The 19,770-nt window shown below is 40.5% G+C and overlaps 1 protein-coding gene across 1 annotated transcript in view; it reads left to right on the forward strand.

Moving 5' to 3' along the window:
• lama2 (laminin, alpha 2) overlaps positions 1 to 19,770 on the forward strand; it is a 199,125-nt gene that overhangs the window by 144,044 nt on the left and 35,311 nt on the right. The window contains exons 39-46 of the mRNA XM_079645313.1: positions 7,329 to 7,491; positions 12,958 to 13,036; positions 13,126 to 13,257; positions 14,983 to 15,099; positions 15,221 to 15,384; positions 15,599 to 15,737; positions 18,102 to 18,204; positions 18,807 to 18,923. Of these exons, the coding sequence (XP_079501439.1) occupies positions 7,329 to 7,491; positions 12,958 to 13,036; positions 13,126 to 13,257; positions 14,983 to 15,099; positions 15,221 to 15,384; positions 15,599 to 15,737; positions 18,102 to 18,204; positions 18,807 to 18,923 (1,014 nt within the window). The remainder of the gene's footprint in view (positions 1 to 7,328; positions 7,492 to 12,957; positions 13,037 to 13,125; positions 13,258 to 14,982; positions 15,100 to 15,220; positions 15,385 to 15,598; positions 15,738 to 18,101; positions 18,205 to 18,806; positions 18,924 to 19,770) is intronic.

Genomic DNA, 19,770 nt, shown 5'->3' on the forward strand with positions numbered 1-19,770 from the left:
TATCCTGAAAACCACCATTTCCAGGTTTATCTGTGTACTGTTGTTTGTATTTGTCACCGGAGCACATTGCATCACTCTGAATTAAATGTAAGCAATCCATGTGGGTAATGTCAGAAGAGAAAAATATATAGGTTATGATATTAAAGGCGCATTCACACTACAGCGCGGAGCTCGCTTTAAGCGTGCCGAGCCGTGCGGGGCCTGTTTTTGGTTGCGCTTACACTTGGCCTAGTTCCGGCCTGGGGCTACTTTTTCACCTTTTTTCTGGCCCGACTAAATCGTGGTTCTATCGAGGCCAACAAATAGGGCTGAGTCTGCTAAACTAGAGAGAGAATCGCTCTCAAGGGGGCTACATCTACAACAAGATGAACATATTTGACCGTGATTTAATTGTAATACACGTTTCAAAATGATGCCGAAGTAACAACATACTGATACCAGTTAGTAAAAACCATGAATTAATGCTTTGACAAGTCTGCAGACAGACGGCAGGCGAAAAACCTTTTAAAATGCGTGTTTTCTAAATGGCTAAGCTAACGTTATATATGCTCCGACCGTCCACACTCACAACAACGGCCTACAGACATAAATAAACCAGCGACTGTATTCGCCATGACACAGACAGTCTGTGGTTTGTACTTGTTTAACTTTTGTCTAGTTTCTGAACAGATATGAGGAGCTGTGAGCTCTGAGTGCTAAGAGCTAACGGCTGTCTTGTTTTTCTGGGGCGCTCATTGAAGATGACGTCACGGCTCCGCCTACACTGCGTTACTATAGATACTACCCCAGTTCCTAAACTGTAATGTGAGCGCAGCATAAAAGTGAGCCGGGCCTAATAAGGCCTAACCAAACCGAGCGAGGCCGAGCGAGGTCTGCAGTGTAAATGCGCCATACGTGTAACTGTAGCATCTTCAGAAAGACCAACAAGTTGAATTGGATTTAAAAGCAGTACTTTGATGAGAAAAGTGTCAGACTTGTGTTGCCACCCAAGGTCAACAAAAATCTGAGACCTTGTTTGACTACGGCCTTAATTTATTAAAATCCTATTAGCCCCACCTTTTGAAGGAGAGGCATCCTTGGAGTGAGACAACCTGAACACCTCTCTGCCTCCTCTTTAACTCACTAATGCAGGGGTGTCAAACTCAATTTCATCAGGGGCCACATCAGTATTATGGTTGCACTCAAAGGGTCGGTTGTAACTTTAAGACCAAAAATACATATATAAATATTGAATATATATAAAATAATTTATTATATTACATTATTGCCTCTGCATTGGATTATTATTATAACTTCATAATTAACTACGTCTGAAAGCAAGTCTAGGGCAAATAATTGCAAGTCTCTTCAGTGAGAATGTCACAATATGATTTTAAAAGAAAAGCCACATTCTGGAAAAACAAAACAAAAAAGTGACATTTAAAACCAAAACAAATGTTTGAGCAAAAGGCACATTTTATGAAAAAAGGCATATTTTGACAAAATAAGTCAAATTCTGAGAAAAAAATCTAATTTAAATGCATTGTGGGACATGTCGTTTACGGGCAACGTGCTTCTGTAAAGTGGCATGTAACCTCATAATAGACACATTATATTCTTTGCAAGCTCTTGTGGGGCCACAGAAAATGAAGTCGCAGGCCGGATTTGGCCCCCGGGCCTTGAGTTTGACACCCCTGCACTAATGGGAACTGTAGCTCAGACACAATGGATTGTGGGCCGACGGCCAGCTGCTGGTACAAAGTGTTGCTCTAACAATAAAGACGGATCCAGCAGGCTGCAGCATTAGTAACCATGGCGATAAAGAGTCACCCACCAAGATGAGAGGCTGCAAGGATTCAGTTTGTTTTATTTAGTTCGCAGCTAGTTAGCAAATAACACTTAAAGTTTGGAATGCTTTCGTGTTTTTGTTTAGCCACAAACAAGATGTATCCACAGCTTAAGGTTGTAATACTTCCTTCAGGCAAGAGGATATGTCCCCTCTGATGTAAACCATTATCTCACTGGAAGGACTTTGCGGTACAGTCCTGATTGTTCACCCCTGGCTTCACACAGTGTCTCTCTCTGCATGTGTAACTCGTTGTTCACTTCAGCTCAGTTTGTTTTTGTCACAGCATCTCTTCCCTCAGCTCTGCATCAGTTGCTGTGTTACCAGCTTGTGATGTGTGTTTTCTTCTGCGACATCACAGTCACAGCCTTTACACACGCTCCACTGAAAAAGGTTATCTCTGAAGTCTAAAGGGAGAATCAGTTCTTCTCCTGCAGGGATTCCAGGCCATCCGTGTTTATCTATGTGGGATCTTATGTTTTATCAGTGGACAAGCGATGTGCAGACCTTCTGTTCAAGCTGTCTTTGATCCTGCAGGTCACTGTCTTTCTGTGCTGGGGTTGCTCTTGAAAATAATTGCCACATAAAATAAATCACAGCTCTATCTCCTTTTCCTTCTGCCCCGACTAGCCAATTGTTTCTCATCCCTGTGTTTACCTCTTAAAAATAACATTCTTCAACCAAATGTGGAAGAAAGGTATGGTGCAGTGTGTCCTGGATGAGATTGTATAAACTACTTCCTCTATGTGAGCTTAAAAGTTCATCTTTGTCTTTGGAAACAGGTGTTGATAAAACAGCCTCCCCTCAATATAAACTAATTCACATGATGTGGAACTTTTAATTTTAAATAAAGTTAATGAAACACACTTGAAGAAACCCTGGTGTTATGAGTCCAACAATAGTCTACAGCAGGGGTTCCCAACCTTTTTTCCAAGAGTCCCCCCAAATGACTCCTGTTGGAAGTTGCGCCCCCCCACACACACACAAGGGGGGGTGGGGGGGGGGGGGGGCGCAACAGCGGTAATTAAAGTTTCAAAGTCTCAAAATGCTACAACTACTGTCCCAAACTGGATGAATGTGAAGTATTTTGTGAAAGGAGGATGAAAACGTAATTAAGGAGCACTATTGGAGTGACTTTGATGGTTATTGGACTCAGGATTCATTCATTTGGATTCCCGCTGTATGAAGAAATTAAAGGGTGGAAACAATTCACAAAGGGATTAAACTGTTTAAATCACATGCTCACAGTGAACCAGATTTTGCCGATGTGTTTATGTGGATACAAAAGTCGTAAATAATCTACAAAATGGAGGAGACCGATCTGATCGGAGCAACTGTGACAAATAATCCAACTGAAACCGGCATGGACGATGACTATGTTTTAAAAATGCGCTTATCCAGAAAATCCTGGTTTGGACACTTTACGGGCAGAAGAAACATTTCTATTAAAGAAAGAATTATACATTTCTGTCTTTGTATGCCTTTAATAGCTACTAACTTGAATTTTTATTAAAATTAATTAATCAATTATTTTTTATATTTTATTGTAATGTAGAGACAAGGCTTTTAGTGACAATCATGTATTGCGTTACAATTATATGTAACAAAATCCCAGGTTGGGAACCACTGGTCTACTGTACCTGCCAGTTTGTCACCTATACTGTTTAGACTATTATGTACTCATTTCAGTGTATGAAGACAATAACATGTGAGTATGTTGGTGGATATGCGGCACATACTGTAAGCGTTTTTGTAAATGTCAATAATGGCCAACTCTGTTACCAACTTTAAATCACATAGCTATTGTTGAGTCCCACTTGCAGTTATATACTGTATGTTCTTTAAAAAAACTTGCCCTACCCCACACTGATGCTAGAAAATACAATTGTGATCTATGAAACACACAGTAGTTCAATGTTGTTATGTGTATACGCATTATAACACATTCTGTGGCCTCTGGGAAGAAAGGAAAGTTATGTGATGAAACGGTTCTCTCCTTGTTGTTGCTCCTAGCAAATGGTCCCTCTGCCTTATCCTTAGTGTGTGTGTGTGTGTGTGTGTGTGTGTGTGTGTGTGTGTGTGTGTGTGTGTGTGTGTGTGTGTGTGTGTGTGTGTGTGTGTGTGTGTGTGTGTGTGTGTGTGTGTGTGTGTGTGTGTGTGTGTGTGTGTGTGTGTGTGTGTGTGTGTGTGTGTGTGTGTGTGTGTGTGTGTGTGTGTGTGTGTGTGTGTGTGTGGGGCTCACTGGATGATTGAGAGTAGCAATTAGAGACTTAATTATTGGCTATAACAAACCAACACAAGCACACCACATACTCAAACACTGATGCAGTGGTGCACAATTTCATACAACTGTGCACACACACACACACACACACACACACACACACACACACACACACACACACACACACACACACACACACACACACACACACACACACACACACACACACACACACAAACACACACACACAATGACGCAAGAAAATACTGTACACACTTTCCTCTGTGTGTGCACCAGTGTTTACTAGATACCATAATATGATTCCATCCACATTTTAAGTGTTTAATTGGCTTTTAAATTCCACTATGTAATTATAGGGCTGTAACACACACACTCACACACATAACAATGCAGCATACACACACATGCAGTACAGCTGTTCATTAGCATGATGCCTTTAGGTTGGTCTTGGCTCTAATCACATCATGTTTACATTTCAAATGATAGGAAGAGCTGCATTTCCACAACCACACACACAGGCCCACCCACACACCTACAAACGCCAACACACACTTTCAAGTTTCAACTTTAATCATATAACGTTTACATTTCAAATGAGGGAAGAACCCACCACTGCACACACACAAACAGCTCAACACAACACGGTGCCCTCCTCTGTTTTTGTTTTTGCTCTGGCACACTCTCACACACTAACACACATTCCTCATTAAGTTCCAGCAGTTTTATTCAAATGAGCCTTGGAGTGTGTTAGTGCAGTTTCATCATTGATTGGTTGGAGATTTCACTGCCTTTAATTTGATAAAAACAGGGCAAACATGAAGTCTGCCAACATCACTGGCTTTGAATGGTGTTAAAACAGTGTGTGTGTGTGTGTGTGTGTGTGTGTGTGTGTGTGTGTGTGTGTGTGTGTGTGTGTGTGTGTGTGTGTGTGTGTGTGTGTGTGTGTGTGTGTGTGTGTGTGTGTGTGTGTGTGTGTGTGTGTGTGTGTGTGTGTGTGTGTGTGTGTGTGTGTGTGTGTGTGTGTGTGTGTGTGTGTGTGTCTGACTCTCAGCGTGTGTCTGTGTTTAAATGAGTTCAGATCAAGCGGTGTGATTTTGTCTTTCTTTCTGTTTGAGCCATAAAAAACTTTAACATCACAGCAGCAAGAATGTCCATCAGGCATGTTTACTGCCAGCATATGTTTGTACTGTATGTGCACATATTATTTATTTCTGTTGTAATGTTGTTTCAAGTGGGAAACATGTTTGAATGTTGATATACACACAGTGATAAGATGTGGAGGCCTGCATACATTGCATACCATTGTATTTATGTTAAATATTTTTTATACAATCATTGCATTGGGATTTATGTGGATTAATACCTATTGACTGCAGGGTGATGGTGAGTGCAAGCTACCATTAAGTTTCACTTTACGTTTTGGTTTCAACTCCAACCTTGGTAATGAAAAATATAGTTCTTCACTGTCTGTTTTCCATGTTCATAAATGCCTGCACAAAACAACACCATCATAGCGCACGGTGCAAAGTATCTAGATGCGCTTATAGTTGTCCACTGTACAGACAACTGTACTTTCCCCACAGCAAACGCACATTAATAACATAAAACTGAAATGGCTGTTTTCACCGCAAGCCTCTGTGCCCGACCTCGCAGTGAGCAAAAAGAAAGTCGCTAGCTTACATTTTTAAGTGATTCATAATCAACTTTCGTTCAAACCTAATGTTAGCTCCAGTTATTTAAACCTTTGTTTTACCTACACTTATGAGTGAATTAAACACAAAACATGTATTCCTTCCAGATGAAGTGTATATATTACAGCCTCACATGGCTGTAGACTCGCATTTCCACTGCAGCGGGTAGCCCCGTTTAAGCGTCCTTAATCGTCCTCAAGCGGCCAGGCCAGTTTTTGGTGGCCTTTCTATTAGGGCTGCACGATTTTGGGAAAAAAATCTAATTGCGATTTTTCTGACAAATATTGCGATTGCGATTCGAATTGCTATACTTGTTTTTAAGCGACCCAACGTAAGTTTATTGTAAAATGCGGCCATAACTCCGGCTAGGAAGGTCGTATCAACATGCTCCCGTCTCTAGCACCCCCGCAGCCCGAGCTACGAGTGAAAGAACTAAACTTACATGAAACTTCCGTTGGGTTGCTTTAAAATCAAGCTTCAGTTTAAGGTTCACCCTGTAATAGAAACATGTGATGGAGCATTACTAACCTGACTCAGACGGTTTGTTTCACCAAACCATCAGGAAAGCTCAACTGGAAGCCATTTGGAAAGGGCAGGCACTTTCAAAAATACTTGGCAGGTGATTGGATCAATCTGTATCACCTTCGATCATGGGCCACTTCTGATTGTTAAACAATGGCTGGTACATGTGGAGCACAGCACTTATGATTGGTGTGGATGACTGACACACAAGAAAAAAAAAAAGATTGTAAAAAAAAAAAAAATTCGCGATTTCGATTTAAAATCGATTAATCGTTCAGCCCTACTTTCCATATAGCGTAGCACCGGCTAGCGGGTACTTTTTCCCTCTTTTTCCGGCCCCATATATCGTGGTTCTATCAGGCCGGGGCCAGGGCTGAACTAGTGACGTCAACACTCTCGACTGCTGATTGGTCAGAGAGAATCGTCACAAGATCGCGCGCGAGATCATCCCTAGCGTCGCATATATATCTAGAAGCAAGCTTGCAGCATTTTTATACACAGCATTTTTGTAAACGGAGGAGCTACAAAAATGGCAACGTCAAAGAAAAGCACACCGTGGTCGACCGAGGAGGTGAAGACGTTCCTACATCTCATTGGCCAAAAAAAAGCCGATCGCCCCGCCTACACTGCGTTGCTACCCCAGGTCCTAAACTGTAATGGAAATGCGCCGCGGCCTCGGAGGGCCAGCAAGGTAGCCCGAGGCCTGAGCGAGGACGCTTAAACGGGGCTACCCCGCTGCAGTGGAAATGTGCCATTATCTTATTACCAAGGAGTGAAAGTAGTTGTTTTTAGCTCTGCAGCTCTATATGGCTTGTTTAGGCTCTTTAAGCTCATGATTTTATTATTTTTCCTCTCCTGGGTGTTCGCTCCATGGTTTTCTTTCACCTCTATCCTCGACCCTGATTAAAGCAGTTAGTTGCAGCCAACAAAATATACAAATTAAATTCCACTGGAACTGAAGTCTAATTTAATTTTTGTTTTGTGTTAATGCAAGAACATGACTTGGATCTGTCCATCTCACAGCAATGTATCTCTCTGTGTCCAGACCTCCAATCCAAGGCTGCCGAGCTGAACCAAACTCTCTTTCGGAACGATGGAACTCCAGAAAAAAGCCTGGAGGAGATGAAGGAGGAGATCCAGGCCATGCTAGACGAGATGAGAAAACGACAGCTGGGAGGGAAGAAGAACATCGCCGACGAAGAGATGGAGTATGGACACACTTGAACACACACACACACACACACACACACACACACACACACACACACACACACACACACACACACACACACACACACACACACACACACACACACACACACACACACACACACAAACAGGTCATGTATCTTACTCCCACATACAAGAAAAAGACAGAGTTTTAAGAAATACTTTGCAAACAAACCGTCTGTGTTTCAGATGGAGCAAACACACACACACACACACACACACACACACACACACACACACACACACACACACACACACACACACACACACACACACACACACACACACACACACACACACACACACACACACACACACACACACACACACACACACACACACACACACGATGAGCAAACCATAACTGTACATTTCTTAACGAACAAACTGAATATATGCCAAGAGACAGGAACAAACTGAGCCTCTTTGCTATTAAGCACTTTATTTAGTGTTAATGTTTTGTGTTTATAGAGCTTTCAGTCTTACGAATAGTTTTTGTGTTTCCTTTCTTCTTTTAAAGGTCGAAATTCTCTCTGCAGACCCATTCTCACAGCATTTATAAACCTTTTTCTTACTCAATGTCAAGCCACACTTATTGTTTTTACTTCGGTTGGGCATTTTTGTGTGCTCAGGGTGAGTTTGGCTGTGTTTCGCTGTGTATCGCTAAACCTCTACGGAGCTCAGCGCGATTCACAACGTCCCGACCAATCAGAGCACACTGTCCTCACAGGGAGGGTGGGGGCTGGAGCTATTGGAGCTACAACGAGCCGTTAAAGGCAGAGAGTGAAATTCAGTGAATACACGTAGTTTACAGAGATGCTGTTTGAGAAACCAATGTGATTTTGGAAAATTGCACAATATAAATCTATTCTAGTAGACCTCAACAATTATGATCAGTGGAAATGGCCATGACATGGGACCTTTAAGTCTTGTTTGATGAGTTGACCAGAATGGTACTTGCATGGAAACACACTTTTTTCACCCACTTTTTTCTATTGTCTTCTGTTGTTTCCACTCATACCTGTATTCTAATATATTCACCTTGTGTGTGTTGGATTGTCTCCGCCCCTGCTGGGATTCAATCCCACTTTTCGGTCTTCCTGCTTGTTGTTCAGCGGGATGTTTCCCCACTACACTCTTTCTCTCTGTTTGAACTTGCACAATGAGAGAGAGAGGGAGGAGAAATGAAATCAAATGTATCTTAAGTCAATGTGACAAAAAACATACCTGCATACTATAGAAATGTAAACTATATTTTGAGCATGCAACTTTTTTACACTAGCAAAATGACACACTTAAAGACAAAGGCAGCAATGTTAACTGTCGTAATACAATCTGTGTTTCTGAACATTTGCAGGTTGCACAAATGAAGCTATTTGGATATATTTTCCCTATACAGAAATAGGCTAACCAATGGCTTCTATTCATTTATTTAGATCATTAATATTACACAGCAGACTTCAGTTGTGTAATAAATCAATATAGACATGAAACATGCAGAAGTAAATGAATTTTGACAATGTTACCAAGACAACAGTAAATGTTACCTTGATTCTTTAGTCTAATTGATTTTTATAATACATTTTTGAAGAAAAAGCAGCAACTACACGTAGCCTTGTTTGTAAAAGTGTTTGCTAAATTGTTAACAGGAGTGTAGATTATACATTAAAGGTGGGGTAGGTAAGTTTGAGAAACCGGCTCGAGATACACTTTTTGTTATATTCCATTGAATGTTCTTAACATCCTGATAACAATGAATATCTGAAGTGCTTTGACAACAATGTCTAATCCGAAGTGTTTTCTGTTGGTTCCAGTTTCTACCTTTTGAGAGGAGAAGCTTTTCAATGTACTTATCCAGATAGACTCCCCAACAGAAATGCACAGTTATTGAAAAAAAAATATTTTGATTATATACTATATTATTAAATTATGGTTTTCTACTCATCATATTAAGCCTTTTGTTTCTCTAAATGTTACGTCCATGCTATGTAGTCCCATTTTCAAGAATACAGATATTTTTGGAATGGGTAGAACAGTTTTTATATGTATATGAGTAATAAGAAATTAATTAAAATATGTAATTGACATTTAATAAGTACAACACTCACATTTAGTGAGGTTTAATCCTAAAAGAAATCACACAAAAGTTGACCAAATTGTTGCCTCACCATGGATAACATTGAATTAATCTACAGGAGAATTACTATTTTGAAGTATTACAGTAATATATCGTTATACTTTTATAGATTTCAAATTAAAGGTGGGGTAGGTAAGTTTGAGAAACCGGCTCGAGATACACTTTTTGTTATATTCCATGGAATGCTCTTAACATCCCGATCGCAATGAATATCTGAAGTGCTTACCCCAAAATTACCTACCCCACCTTTAATGTAGCACATTCAATGGGTTAAATCATTACTGTAATTGTATTTCTTTGCTTCCTTTGTTGACCAATGAGGAGTAAACGCCTCTCATTGAGCAGATATGTGATCGCTGCGTATCCCAAAGCCTCGACTCTCTGCTGATGATTTACCAAAGTGTTTCTCACTTTCTCGTTCTCAAGGCACTTGATGGAATTAGTCATTTATTTCGTAGTCTGATTGATTTTCATATCGTCAAAAAATCACAGGCCCTTCATTTATGTTTTAGTCTTTAATTTCGTTGCTTCTTTGTTGACTCATGAGACATCAGGAGTAAACGCCTCTCATCGAGCAGATATGTGATCGCTGCGTATCCCGAAGCCACGGCTCTCTGCTGATGTTTTAACAAAGTGTTTCTCACTGTTTTCACTTTCTCCCTCTCAAGGCACTTGATGGAATTAGTACTCTCTCCCTCGTTTCTCTCTGTGTCTTTCAGCAGTAAATGTTGATGAGGTCGATGAGTTAATTAAAAGCAATGTATCGCCTTAGGGCAAGAGACAGAGTGAGGAAAGGATACAAAGAAAGTGTAGTGAGAAGAAAAATCACAGAGGGAGAGGGGAACAACTGACAGATGGACAGGGGGTTGGAGAGGGAGAGACTTTCAGAATCAAACCGCATCTAAATGACTCGTCTGTCAGTCTGCGTTTGATTACTAGACTGAACCCTGAGGGGAGATTTCAACCAGAGCAGCAGAGGAAAACAAGCAAATGTTAAAAGGATTCTTTCGTAAAAAAGAACAACCTTTTATCAGTTGTATATGTTTCTTAATTAAATATGTTTTCAGTTTGCCATTTGCCTCAAAGGTTATGTATCTGTTAATGCTTCAAATGTCACTTTGCATTCGTATATTGCACGTTATGCTGTAATAGTCAATTAGATAATAGTTCAAACACCTCTCCCTTTTGTTTTTATTAGTTATATTCTGTTCATTTCATGCTATTCCCCAAAGCGTTTTTCAAACCCAATCATTACCTTGCATGTTTGCCCAAAACTGTGTGAACGCGTCCTCTGACTGATGTCAACTGGAGGACACTGGAGCCGTGTTGTCTTAATTAATGCTGAAGGTGGAAAATAAGGCTCATTAAGGGACACTGGTAAACATATGGTTATTACATTGTTTTAAATGCTTCCAAAGAGAGGAGCCTTTCTAAAAAAACATGTTAAAGCAACGTGTCATTAAAAAATGTGGAAGGATCTAAAAGGCTGAGTTGCAAACCTTGATGAGGCAGATCAATTAAAGGGAAGGCTGCGAGATGGTTCAGACATGAGAGACCTTCACATGGCATACGTTATTTACCACGACGTTAATCTATCACATTATTTTTTAATACAATACATAAGCACGTGGCTTTGCTGGCAAATAACTAGTTTGTACAACATACCATCCAACCTGAAGGTGATCTAAAAATCCTGTCTTCAAATAACAAGGCGATAAGTAATATTCAGTTTCAATCTGGGGCTAACAGTACTCATTTTCAATAGCCATTCCTACTGTAGTGTTGCACTCAGCTGTGCACAAAGTGAAAACCATTGTCTACAGAATAAAAAGAGAGTTAATACCAATTACTCCAAGAGGTGTGTGTGAATGTGGGATTGTCAATTCCGATACTTCTGGGAGGGTTTGTGAAGATGTTTGATTATCTAACAAGCTCCTGGTTATTCTTTTGGGATATGCCACTTTTTCTTTCTTGAAAACTAGCGTTCCCTATCAGGAAAATGATCGTCACTTCTGACTCCCAGCTGTGCTCAGCTACAGTAGGCACCTTATATGAAAAGCTGTTTATAATCACATGACTTGGCTAATTGGACTATAGTTAGGGTGAGAACAGGTTAGCAAACAGGTGAGTAATTGAGGTAATGCCCCTTTAACAAAGCTTAATGCCAGCTTGAAGTTCTTTTTGCGGTGCTTGTACAGCTCTGGGTATTAGTTGCATTAAACTGAGTGGATACAATGTTAGATTTATCCTGTAGAATATCTGGATCAGACATGAGCAAATGATAATGCCCATGGTACCATTTGAGTTATCCTATAGAGTAGGGGTGTCAAACTCAAATACACAGTGGGCCAAAATAAAAAAAATGGGTGCTAGTCGAGGGCCGGACTGGTTCAATGTTTATTGCAGAACTTAATTTATTGCAAATATTAAACTTGGAACTAACAAAGCTTAAATGATTGCCTATAAAAACAACATTAAACATCAAATAATCAGTTGAATTAATTTCTTATGGCTCTATCTGCAGCTTTCCCAGAGTCATTTCTTATGATTACATTTTTCCACAGGCCAACAACAGCTTCAAAAAAACTATTTCCCTCAAAGAGAAAACCAAACATGCCCTGTTGTCGTGAGAGAAAAATTGCAGAAGGAAACATCCATGTAAACTCAGTGTGCTGCTCTGTGATGCTAGCTCAAGCAGATACTTGGCATCTCATCTTGGGTGCAAGGTCATCAGTGCTTGGGCTCAGGCTCTGAGCGGAGGAAACCCTCAGGATGGATTGAAGGTGTGCGTGCAATATACCGGCGGGCCAGATCTAATAGTAATTACAAATTATCTTGCGGGCCGAAATTAAATCCACCAAGTGCCTGATTTGGCCCCCGGGCCTTGAGTTTGACACATGTGACTTACAGTCTCGTTATATGGTGCACATGTTGCTTCACTGTGTCACATAATCCACACAGACACATTAGTGTGACAATGTGAAATGTTTTGCACTGGCACAATTTAATCCAACTCAGCCTGAGGGATCAGTAGAAGAAAATCGGCAATTTCATTCCGGCATTTCAACATTCAGTCATAAGGAGTGATTATTGTCTTCACACAAGCAGAGGCTCTGTCACACATCGCAATACATCTCCTGTTCTCTGCTCTGTGTGTTGTTACATTCACCTACAGTATACTCACTCATTCACACACACACACACACACACACACACACACACACACACACACACACACACACACACACACACACACACGCACATGTATCCATAAAGATTACAATCTCCTCCTCCTTTCTTCTCACAGATTAGCAGAGGAGCTGTATCAGAGAGTGAAGAGATTATTTGGCGACCCCCATCAGGCCACAGAAGACCTGAAAGCAGAGGTAATTATAACTTCTAATCTTTACTCTTTTGTCTTCCATGTCTCTATATTAATGACATTAACTTAATGCTACCCCATCTGCCTCCCTAGATAAAAGAGAAGCTCTCAGACCACAAGGGGAAACTGCAGGAGGCCCAGGATCTGCTCCACTCTGCCCAGGGAAAGACCAGGGAGGCTGGATCACTGTCTGAACAGAACAAGGCTAACCTCACATCTCTGGAGGTACAACAAGCTCACACACTGCTACACACACATCCAGTTTGACACACACAAACAATCACAAGGCCATGTTTAGAAGTGTATTTGTTTATTCCACACATGGCAGTTATTTTAAAACAAAGCATGTACACTTATACTGGTTGTTTTAAAAAAATATATCTTAATGAAAATGAAATAACCATTAAAAAGGAAAATAAAAGCGTGGAGGCGTGTTGTGCGTTGGTGTTCGGATCAGGGGGTCACAGGTTCAAATCCCACTGCAGTCAGCATATCGTTGTGTGTGCAAGACAGTTCACCCCAAATTTCTCCTGTGGGGATTGTCCACAGTAGTGAGTATGTAATTCGCTTTGGATAAAAGCGTCTAACAAGTGACATGTAATGTAAAAAGCAATATTCTTTCAGTCACAGTTGCTTACAAATACTGAAACATAAAACCAGAACACAATCAAAAGTCAACTTCATACTGTCTCATTTCGTTTTCTTTGTACAATTTCTTAAACATCAAAATATTCTTACAGACCTTTAAATCGTTCGGCAAAGAATTCCACTTCTTTACGCCAAGAGACACACATCTGCTTTAAAGTAGTACGTGCAAACTGAAGCTTAAAGGTCCCATGTCATGGCCATTTCCACTAATCATAATTCCATTGTTGAGGTCTACTAGAATAGATTTATATTGTGCAATTTTCCAAACTCACATTGGTTTCTCATACAACATCTCTGTAAACTATGTGTATTCACCGAATTTAACTCTCTGCCTTTAACGACTCGTTGTAGCTCCAATAGCTCCAGCCCCCACCCTCCCTGTGAGCACAGTGTGCTCTGATTGGTCGGGACGTTGTGAATCGCGCTGAGCTCCGTGGAGGTGTGGTTTCCTTGTTTAGCGACAGCCAAACTCACCCTGAGCACATACAAAGTCACAGCCGAAGTAAAAACAATAAGTGTGGCTTGATATTGAGTAAGAGAAAGGTTGATGAACGCTGTGAGAATGGGTCTGCAGAGAGAATTTCGCCGCGATCCCAACTGTCTGTTATCAGCCTGCAGCCAGGGAGGAGAGATCAGCAGAGCTGCATGCACTGAGTGTGTGTGTGAGGAAGTCCGTGGATTGGTCAATTTGGACCAATCAGCGGGGGCTTAACGTAACGGCTCCGCGGACGTAACGTAACGGCTCCACGGATTGGTCCATTTGGTTCCGGGTAACGCATGACATCATTCGGTACCCGGAAGAATCAAATGGACAGTGACGTATCTCCAACGAGGCGTTTTGGGGAGGTCTTCTCTGTTTTAGAGTTTTACTCGCTACAGGGTGTACTTTGAGGGTTTTGACTCTGCACACCGTTTACATGCATAAAAACCTTGATAACACACAAGGGGACGGGTAATAACCGGAAAAGCATGACATGGGACCTTTAACATTTAATTTGATGCTTAATAGTTTCTACTCTCACGGCCATTGTATTGTCATCGTGTTTACTAATTGAATTCTGCCATGCTTGATTTGTATTGTTGCAAGCCAACGACAAATAGGTGAATATATGATCCGATTGAAGATGACAAGGACATTGATGGTGAACACTACTGGGTAACTCTGATATACTGATGACAAGTAACTAAGTACGTTTATCTTTGGAGGGGAGAAACAAGGCTTTACTCTGCATTGTGAGTTGGCTGACATACGGAGCGCATCAGAGTTTATTGCAGATGTTGAACCTGGTTGGTTTTTTGCAGAGGAAGACTTCTGCAGTGAACGAGGTGAAACAGAAAGCACAGGAAGTCCTAGGAGAAGGAGAACGTTTTCTGGATGAAGCTAACCAACTTTCTGAAAACATCAACAAGGAGATAGAGGTACTTTACTCAACCTAGAGTAGTGCTTGTGTCTCTTTCATTTCTTAATTTAAATAGTAATACATTAAAATAGTAAGCAAGGATGTTGCAATGGATGTGAATGTTCGTCTGCTTCCTGTAGGATTTGGAGGAGATGGGCAGAGAGCTGGATCCTCTTCATGTGAAGCTGGATGATAAAGTCAATCACCTCACCACTGGTTTGAAAGGCGGCAGCCTGGCCAATCACGTGCACGATGCAGAGGAACACGCCAAGCAGCTGAACGAATCTGCTGCCATTTTGGATAGGTACATATAAATGCGTTTATTATTTGAAACATAAAACTGTAAGTGTGATACATGTATACCTGCAGAAAATTTGGAATAAACTTAAAAATCAACGAGTTCAACAACAAACTGTATATGACGAGTAAATGTTAAATGTTCAGGTTTCATTGCAATGATACTATTATCGAAATTGATATCTGTATCTCTTTTTTTATTCCTCTCTCTCTCGTCACAGTATTTTGGCTGAAGCTAAAAACCTCTCCTTCAATGCAACAGCTGCCTTCAAGGCCTATAGCAACATTAAAGCAAACGTTGATGCAGCGGAGAGAGATGCGAAGGCAGCCAAACAGAGTGCCAGTGAGGCTCTGGCTCTGGTGAGTGGGAACCAACACACACACACACACACACACACACACACACACACACACACACACACACACACACACACACACACACACACACACACACACACACACACACACACACACACACACACACACACACACACACACACACACACACACACACACATACACACACACACACACATACACACACACACACACACACACACACACACACACACACACACACACACACACAAACACCCCTATTGACCCACTCTCTGTTATTCTGTTATCAATATATTATGAGAAAAACATAGTGTGCCTGATCATTTTCCATTTCCATGTCTACCAATACTCTCTTTATTGCGAGATTGTAGACTGTAAATGTTCACTCTGAACGGTGCATGCATATGTATACTAAATGTAATCCACCTCACATATTGCATACATATCGTAAATATCAAGTACAAGCATTCTAGGTTTCCAGACTGTGAAAGTGTACTCGGTGTGTGTGTGTGTGTGTGTGTGTGTGTGTGTGTGTGTGTGTGTGTGTGTGTGTGTGTGTGTGTGTGTGTGTGTGTGTGTGTGTGTGTGTGTGTGTGTGTGTGTGTGTGTGTGTGTGTGTGTGTGTGTGTGTGTGTGTGTGTGTGTGTGTGTGTGTGTGTGTGTGTGTGTGTGTGTGTGTGTGTGTGTGTGTGTGTGTGTGTGTGTGTGTGTGTGTTGCATGCAGTAACAGTAATGTAAGCTTGGGCTCTCCATTAGTCATGGTTGAGGGATCAAAGCACTTCTCTTTCCCTCTGCGTATTTCCTTTTTCCCCTGTTGCTTTTTCATTATCATGACCACACACACCTGAAATCTCTGTTCTTCTTTTATTTTCATAATTTATTCATTTTTTCTGCATTTTTTTCTATATTTCCCCTGTTCTTGTTCTTGTTCTTGTTTAAAACACATTTTCCTTCATTCTGCTTATGTTTCATTGTGTTTTGGTTTCATTCCTCTCCATTGATTTCCGTCTCTCCCTTTATCCTTTAAAAGTGTATTACTTCCCTCTGGTTATTTTCTCTTGCATCCAAATTCATTTATTCATAATTTTTTCATTTTTACCCTTTTATTTTCTACTCTACTCATACCCCTCGTTTTCATTTAATTTCACACATGTCTTCTTTCCTCTTTTGGACAAAAAAGAGGTAAATGGCAAAGGGAGAAAGGGCTAAAAAGACTTTGAAAGAGGCAAAGAAAGAAGGGTTGAAGGTGGCGAAAGAATGAAAGGAGAAATTAAAACTGCTGAATGTATTTCTTAGGATATCATTTAGCAATGCAAAGTAGTGGAGCTTTGATCTTACAGAAAGGTGTTATGCAGATTTCTGCACCTTCCTGTGTCGTGTGCTCTTAATTATTCTGGAAGCTTTTTTAGTGAAGGCGTGTAAAGTTACAGATGTTGTACTTATAGTCAGTGGTGGACAGTAACTACATTAGTACATTTTTTAGACATATTTGTACTAAACCTGAGTATTTCCATGTAAAGCTACTTTATACTTCTACTCCACTACGTTTCAGAGGCAAATATCTTACTTTGTACTCCTCTATCTGCATTGTAACAGTCATAGTTACTTTTATACATAAAAACACATGATATGCTCATATGGTATAATGCAGTACTTTACTACTAATCTGTAGTATTTTTTAGTTTCTAAATGTGGTCCACATTGACAACATGAATAGTCTTACATGTATAAAAACAGGATAACATAATAACCATAATAACATAATACTGTATGAGATCCATTCTGCATAATAAGTAGTTTTAGTTTTGATACTCAAACTACATTTAGCTGCCACAACATCTGTATTTTATGTTATTCTGAAATTGGTCATTGTGCAGAATGAGTACTTTTTCTACTTTTAAATATATGTAATGCTAATACTTTTGTAATTTTTCTTAAGTTACATGTTCAGATCAGGACTTTTACTGGTTATGGAGTATTTTTGGTCCAACGTCTTTCTACGTTTATCAAATCAAATCAAGTTTTATTTATATAGCACATTTATAAACGATTTTTGGTCGAGCCAAAGTGCTGTACATATAATAAAAATAGCCTACAGTAGAGACACTTTACAGCTAATTCAACAGCACAGATTGTTCAGAATATCAGTATGAGGAAAACGACACCCTCTGTCCTTAGACCCTCACATACAAGGAAACACTTCCAGAGAAAACCCACAGTTTAAAGGGGAACATGGGAGAAACCTCAGGGAGAGCAACAGAGGAGGGATCCCTCTCCCAGGACGGACAGACGTGCAATAGATGCCGTGTGTAAATCAAAGAGATAATACATTTTACAGTGTAGGTAGAGCTTTTACTGAAGTACTTCTTCAAATTTTGCCTCTAGGCTTTAGATCCAGAGGTCCCAGTGAAGGAAGCCGCTCAGCGAGCCCTGCAGAAGAGCCACAAACTGCTGAACAAAGCCAAACAACTTCAAAATGATGTCAAAGGTAAGTAAATCATGTCTGTCCAGAAGATACTGCATGGAGTGATAATGATAAGAGACGATAGTCACCAGTGTAATAATGTAGTAAACACTGCGTGGGTATATTGGTAGTTTTATTTTTAATAATCGTCTGATGAAGATTATATGAAATCTCACTTCAACCTTAATTAAAAATGCTGGTAGCCCTTCTGTATAAACGTTCATATCAGGATATAGTTAGGCTAATAATTGATTGTAAAATGAGATAATGTTAACATGTATTATAAAGTGATATTATACATGCAGTATTCACAAGTTGAAAACAGATTAACTGCTATCATTGTCACTGACTGTGGGTTACTGAGGGTAAGGGATGTGTTTCCACTTTGTCTGACTTCAATCCTGAATTGTGTGTGTGTGTGTGTGTGTGTGTGTGTGTGTGTGTGTGTGTGTGTGTGTGTGTGTGTGTGTGTGTGTGTGTGTGTGTGTGTGTGTGTGTGTGTGTGTGTGTGTGTGTGTGTGTGTGTGTGTGTGTGTGTGTGTGTGTGTGTGTGTGTGTGTGTGTGTGTGTGTGTGTGTGTGTGTGTGTGTGTGTGTGTGTGTGTGTGTGTGTGTGTGTGTGTGTAGAGAACGAAGATGGTGTGTCCGGGCTGAAGGGCAGAGTCAAAGCAGCGAGAGACATGACCAAAGACCTTCTGAAAGCTGTCAACGGAACCATGGCAATGCTCAACTCTATCCCCAATGGTATGACTGCACAAATACACAGTGTGTGTGTGTGTGTGTGTGTTTGTGTGGGAGCGAGATAAAGGCAGAGTGGATCAATATCACTGTGTCGATGGAGGTCAGCTGCTCTGGTAAACTCAACTTGACACATGTCGGTACTCTCAGACACAGAAATACTCTGCAGTGAGCGAGGGCGGTGAACTTCAGTGATGCACACGGCTGCGTTTGGATCAACTCGCAGAAAACCATTAACCGCAGCTACTACATATTGTAAATGATATGACCAGTAGGTCAATATAACATATTTGTATTCCCATTCAAATCCCTGTGAGTGAGTGAACACAATACGGTAACATGTCAGATCATAAGAAGCTGAATCCTTATTAGTGTGATTTCCACTGGATTTTCACAAACTGCTAAAAAATCTGATATTTTGGTTAGCGCTCAGCAATGATTATTAGCTTTTGCAATGGATTTCAAGATTCCATCACATCAATAATACATGAATCAATATCAAAATGTTAATCATGCTGGACATCTACATGGTTCTGAGCACATTGTGTAATAGAAGGTGAGCAAAGAGTTGCTTTGGAGGCGGGGTTCAGTAGCCGATACATAGTTGATCGCTCTGAAATGAAACTTCCTTTATTCTGCTATCTGATCTTTATGTATAAAGCACTTTAAACCCTCCAGACCAAAGTGATGTATAGAGAAATACAAAGACAGTGCAGCTCACAAAACAAATAAAGATAAGAACAAAAAAAATAACATTATACAATTTAAAACCAATGAAAGCAACCATCGACTATCTATACTGCAAGCTCCCATGCCAACAGTGTTTCACGTGTCAGTAGTCTTATTTATGATG

This window comes from Notothenia rossii (assembly GCF_949606895.1).
Source record: "Notothenia rossii genome assembly, chromosome: 8".
Lineage (NCBI taxonomy): Eukaryota > Metazoa > Chordata > Actinopteri > Perciformes > Nototheniidae > Notothenia > Notothenia rossii.